General features: G+C 30.4%; 1 protein-coding gene across 1 annotated transcript; it reads right to left on the minus strand.

Annotated features, from left to right (window-relative positions):
• Nucleotides 1-2,613: 2,613 nt before the first annotated feature.
• LOC129308254 (uncharacterized) lies at nucleotides 2,614-5,243 on the minus strand. The gene is made up of 2 exons (XM_054949316.1): nucleotides 4,743-5,243; nucleotides 2,614-3,231 (listed from the first exon to the last, which is right to left on the minus strand). The coding sequence occupies exons 1-2, from the start codon at nucleotides 5,226-5,228 to the stop codon at nucleotides 3,016-3,018; spliced, it is 702 nt and encodes a 233-aa protein (XP_054805291.1). The 5' UTR covers nucleotides 5,229-5,243; the 3' UTR covers nucleotides 2,614-3,015.
• Between the last annotated feature and the right edge of the window lie 757 nt (nucleotides 5,244-6,000).

Genomic DNA, 6,000 nt, shown 5'->3' on the forward strand with positions numbered 1-6,000 from the left:
GAAATATTAGATTGGAAAAGTTAGTAGTTTATAATTTGTATGGTCTATCGTAAAATTAGTGATATAATAATTAAAATAAAAAAATTTATATGTATATAAAATTTACTTGTAAAAAATAAATATGAAACTATTATTTAACATAAAAATAAAATCAAATATTTTAATTTTAATATGACTTAACAAGTTAAATAATATAACATAATATTAAATAATTAAAAAAATTAATTGTTTTTTAAAAAAATTTAAAAAAAATGTATTTTTTAAACAGTTCAGTTTTTAAAAATTAAATCCAATTTTTGATTTGATTGTCGATCCAACTCAATCTAACCTAATTTTTTAAACAATTTTTTCACTTTGACCAAACTGTTAGCCGAATCAATCGACTGTCCAATCGATCCAATTGCCCGATCCAATTTTTTAATCATTGGTTTGTACCGTTGTTGAAGCAGGCGGTGACTTGCAAATTGCACTTTCTAATATTCCGTCAGGACTGGAAGCAAAACTGGGGATAATTTTCAGCAATGAACCCTGGAAGGTTTGATTTCAAATCAGGACTATTATAATTGGAAAATGCACTACAGGACCCAAGAATAAAATTGAAAATACGTTTTAATAGAAATTGACCTGAATGTCTTTTTATTTTTAACACATTAAGTTAGGATTTTAGCAAGTGCATTTCATATTTTAACTAGTCAACAAGATTGAATATATGAAAAATATTGTTAACAAGTTCCCTTTATAAATTTACAAGTAAAATTATTGAAATGATTTATATTAGGGCGTCAACATGTACAAGTCAACAAGATTGAATATGTAAAAAATAATGTTAACAAGTTCCCCTAATGAATTTACAAGTACACACTGCTGAAGTGATAAGTTATGTTAATGTGTTATTAACAAGTACAAGCCAACAAGAGTGAGAATGTAAAATATTTTGTTAACAAATTTTGCAAGTGAATTAGCAAATACATATTAATGAAATGACAAGTTAAATTAAATTTTAACAAGTCCATTTTATATTTTAAAAATTAAAAGACATTTTAGTCATTTCCTATCAAAATATGTTTTCAATTCAATCTCTTGTTATATGTTTGATTTTTTGTTAGTAAAAAGTTAGTTTGTCAAAAGTTCATTTAGCAAAATTTAATTGAGTAAAAATTAGTTATTGTAATAAAATTTGTGTTTAGATACATTTTTTTAAAAGTAAATTTGATAAACTGAAAGTTATTTAAAGGGAGAATGATAGAGAGGTTCTAAAATGATCAATTAATTTAAGTTAGGTCTTAAGTGCCAAATTTCAAGAATTTACAACTTAATTTCTCAATTTTGTAACTCTATTGTCATGAATTTAAAACTTATATTTCAAATTTTAACAAGAATTTTTTTTAATTCTTCAACCATATCAAAATTTGGAGAAAAGTTGTAAATTCATCACAACGCAATTACAAAATTGAGATATTAAATTGTAAATTTCTAAAGTTTGGCACTTAAAATCTAACTTAAATTAATTGATCTTTTTAGGACCTCTTTGTTATTCTCGTTATTTAAATTATGTATAATAAAAAGTGATTTTGAATATACAATTACTAAAAAAATGACAATGATTTTTATTATTTGTAATTTCTATCATACAAATGCCACATATATCAGAAATGTTTGAAAAATATATGTAATGAAAATTTTAAATAACATAAAATTTAACATGTTAAATAATAAGGATAAAAAATATATAATTTAATATATTAGAAAAAATTATATGAATAATTCAATATACATTAATATTAAAAATCAACATGATTAACTGTGTAGTCTATAATGTCTTGTTACAACTTATTTTTGAAAAAAAAATGAAGAACCTAACTATTAATAATATGATCTGTCAAAAACTTGCCTACAATTTCTTAATTTCTTTTTATATAAAAATCATGGGCAGTATGGCATGTCAAAAATTAGGGAAAACTATGTTCAAAAACTCCCCCGTGTTTGGTTAAGGAAAACAAGTTAGAAAAACAACTTTCGCTATGGTCTTGCAGAGTAATTTTTTTTTTTTTAAATTCTACTAGTTCTAATTTAAAATTAAACCCCGACATGTCATTCACTAAAATTCTCCCGCTTGAAAGAAGTTTTAAATGTCAAGTATATCGCTCTTTGGTTCAAAAAATATATCAAGTATATCGCTTGTGGAATCATGTGGAAGATAATGTAATATAATAATAATAAAATAATAGTTAAAATATACATTTAATTTTTTAATTTTATACAGTATTTTATTTTAATTTCTTAACTTTATAAAATATATTTTTTAATTTTAATATTGTTAGTTTCATCCGAAAAAATTTTTACATTAACCTTTTAACATTAACAAAATATTTTTAAATATTAACATATTAAGTTTATTTTTTTCAAAATATAAATGATTGATATAAAAAATAATTATTTAAAACTAATGATGTTAGAGTTAAAGAACTAAAAATACTTTATAAAATTAAAAAATTAAATTAAAATTTTATATAAAGATAAAAAACTAAAAATATACTTTAATCTCAAATAATAATAAATACAGAGATAGACTAGTCAGGCGACCATATTAGGTTTATAACTCCTTTCTACACATAGTTAGAGGGCCTGTTAAGATAAAACAATTAAGAATTGTACACAAGCTCCAATATTTTCGTAAATTTTGTCTCTTACATTCATTCAATTGTCAGTTTATCCTGCCGAAAATTCACCGTCCTTTAATTGAGAGAGGGGAGGCGGGGAGCCCCAATATCCTGAGCACCAATATGTTGAATATCATAACACCAGTCCAACCCTTGCTTTTTATCAAAAGTCTAACCTCTGTTCTTCAGATTCTTGCCATGGCCTTAAATCATGATGAGAGCGTGAGACCATAAATGGGAAATTCGGAACGGAGCAGGAGTAGGAAGATTAGACAGGGCACAAAATAAAATTGATGCTAATCAAGTTGCTAAATTTCTGGGATGATTCAATGATGACAACATATAAAAGTGAAAATCAGCTTCGTTTTGGTTTTCTGCGTTTTTGGGTAGGAGGGCTATCAGATGTAGGGTCAAGACCCATACATTTGAGAAAGGCAACCCTAGCTAACTGGAAAAAATGGCATGGGTGGAAACTGGACGAACCCTCCCTCTCTGCAAATTCTTCTCCGCTCACTATCCTTCTGGTTGTTCCTGCTGATACCTCACCTTTTATACTTCGATTTTCTCCCCCCTGCAAGAAGTTTCTACCTCATCAGTACATCACAATTCTGTCACTTTCATTACAAGGACGAGCCATTCGTGCATGTATTAGTTTATCTGCATGTTTAGTAGATAGAAAAGTGTTTTCTAAAAAAGAAATAGGACATGTATCAAAGAAAATGCATAATAGTAAGAATCATAGACATGGTTTCCCTGGCTCTCTTGAATTTCTTTTACAGGCAACTAGCATTAAGGGTTGAGGGCTTGATCATTTATCAATGACCAAATAATTTTAAGCTAGGAAAGTTCATTAATGAACGAGAACATAATTGCAACGTGCAATGTTTTTGGAATCCCACGCACCACCACAACTTAGCCTTAGCTGCCAATCTGTAAGCCAGCAAGGAAAGAAAACCTATCCGTCCCAAAATGATGCTGGCACAATTATGATGCGAGACTGAGTCAAAACCAGAAGGAATATTATATAGTTCAGATTATGGATCTCATCCATCTGAGCACCACAGCTCTTTAATTTTTTTTTTTTTCAATAGAATAATTCTAAATGGATGGTAAACGCTTCATGAGCACAGGCAGACAGGATCAATGAAATGACAAAACATTTCGGATCTTTTAGTCCATAGCAAAACTCCATTTCCACAGGATCAATCTCCAATGTACTTTCTCAGTTTTCTACTGTGCCTCTAATATTAGCAAATCTCAGCCATTTTAAGCCAATCCAGGGCAGCTACGAAATTCGTCGGAAGAAAGATAACAGTAACAAAAAGTTTTGGGGGGGCATTAGAAGCCAATGGACAGTTTATACTTGTATAGGTCTCGGTTAAATTGAATTGTATCTAAAAATTGTCGATAGAATTTCAATGTACCCTTGAAAACACTTCTTAGGTTAGCATCATCCCTACCCACATTTTTCTCCGCCTAATTAGGGATACGTTATCCAGAATAAACACTAACTTTCCTCATTTTCGATGTCCCAAAATTAGAAAACACCCAAACATGATGTTGCAGAATGATAAATAAGAACATTAGAGGCCCCTATTTGAATGGAGTGGACTACTTCAAGGTTGGTGATGACTTTATCCTCTATGTCCAACTCAAATACTAGTTATCAGGCTAAAGATAAAACCTGAATGAAGAATTAGCTGAGCAAGGACTATTAAATCTTCTAATTATTGCCGGAGATAAACACCAAGCGGTTCTGTCTCTTGAAATGAGAGAAAGTCAAGATTTCAATACCATCAAATTTCTTCGTTTCCACGCTCATTAGGTATTAAGAACATAAGAATATCAACAACAAAAGAAAAGGTTTATCTTCCTCCTCCATAGATCGAGACACCAATGTCAAGAGAGAGAAAGAGAGAGGAGAGAAGATGAAAAAATCTACGCCAAGCCAAAAGACTGCGATTTCCGTAATTAGGCGAAAACCAAGAAATACACCAAGTTTCTGATTCAAGATCATAGTCCCAAATTGTGTTTGTGTGTATGTGTAAAGAAGAACGAAAGAAGGAAAGAAAATTTTGGTACCGGTGTATTCTGTCTGCGGTTGATTACGAAGGTAGTGGCCGCGGAATCGTGCTTAACAGCAGCACTAGGTTTATCTGCCGGTCGAATATCATCGAAAAGTAAGCGACTGGTAGATGCAGATTCAGTAGTGGTGGGACCCTCGGTGGCTGCGATGGTGGAGGCATCGTCGGAGGAATCCAAAGCGAAGACGGTGAAGCAATAAAGAAGAGCGATGAGGAGAAACAGAACGACCAGCTGAATCCAAATCAGCCATGGAATCCCAGAGCTATCAAAAGCGAACACGTCCCCAGGATCGAACATATTATTGACAATAACCAGGGGGCATAGTGATTTAGATAGCAAATTTATGAAGAGAGAGAAGAACGTGGATTCGTTTGGTGTCGAAGTTGAGCTTTGAATTGAAGTAAACTTCAACACGGGACGGGAGAGTGATGGGAAGGGATTCCCTGGGTCACTGGCACAAAAATGGTGGATATCTTCAGCCATTTCTATGAGAAATTCAGGGTGGATCTTCACGCGCTTCCTTGAGCGCGTACTTGCACTCGCTTCAAATTTTGGCCGATCCTTTTCAACTAATTGACATGCCAAGGAAGGTACTGGACAGTGGACGCCCTCCTTCCTTGCCTTTCTTGTTTCTTTTCTTTTCTTGTTAAAATGATGTCTATGTTTTCCCCCCACGAAAAAAATAAAATAAAACCTCTATTACTGAAGCATTGAGATTAATGGACTTGATTTTAAATTTTTTATTTAAATAGTATAAAAATTAAAAAAAAAAGAGAAACAGGCCAAGATTCCAAATAAAAATAAAATATTATAAATAATAAGTGCATCTTTATTTTTCAATTAGTGAGATAATAATGAAAGGCAAGAGTAACATAGATATCAATAGTAAAAAAAAACGGACAGTAAAAAATAACTGGTACTTGAAATAATTACAATAAAAATTTTGAAATATAAAAGAAATTATAATAAAACAAAAATTAATATAAATTCATAGACTTTTATCTACAGAATTTGGTTCGAATACAAATTCAAATCTCATTAATCTAAACACCAACATAGAAATATTTAGTTCATACGCATAATGAAATATGGTAAAACTGAGTTTTTCTTTTTTTCAAATACAAAGTTTTCAAGAGTTAATTTTTATTGTATGTCCAACACAATAAGCCAACAGGTTCATTTTTATTGTGCATGCAGTAAAATTAGCTGTTTTTTTTTATTTTGTAGCATAAATACTTTACAACATTAATTGCAG

This window comes from Prosopis cineraria, unplaced genomic scaffold (genome assembly GCF_029017545.1).
Source record: "Prosopis cineraria cultivar Desert tree isolate PC_DT_omini unplaced genomic scaffold, ASM2901754v1 PC4, whole genome shotgun sequence".
NCBI lineage: Eukaryota > Viridiplantae > Streptophyta > Magnoliopsida > Fabales > Fabaceae > Prosopis > Prosopis cineraria.

Coding starts and splice junctions, on each gene's coding strand:
- LOC129308254 (XM_054949316.1), bottom strand. CDS start 5,228: ATGGCTGAAGATATCCACCATTTTTGTGCCAGTGACCCAGGGAATCCC. Junction 3,232..4,742: donor ACCGCAGACAGAATACACCG/GTACCAAAATTT, acceptor AACTTCTTGCAG/GGGGGAGAAAATCGAAGTAT.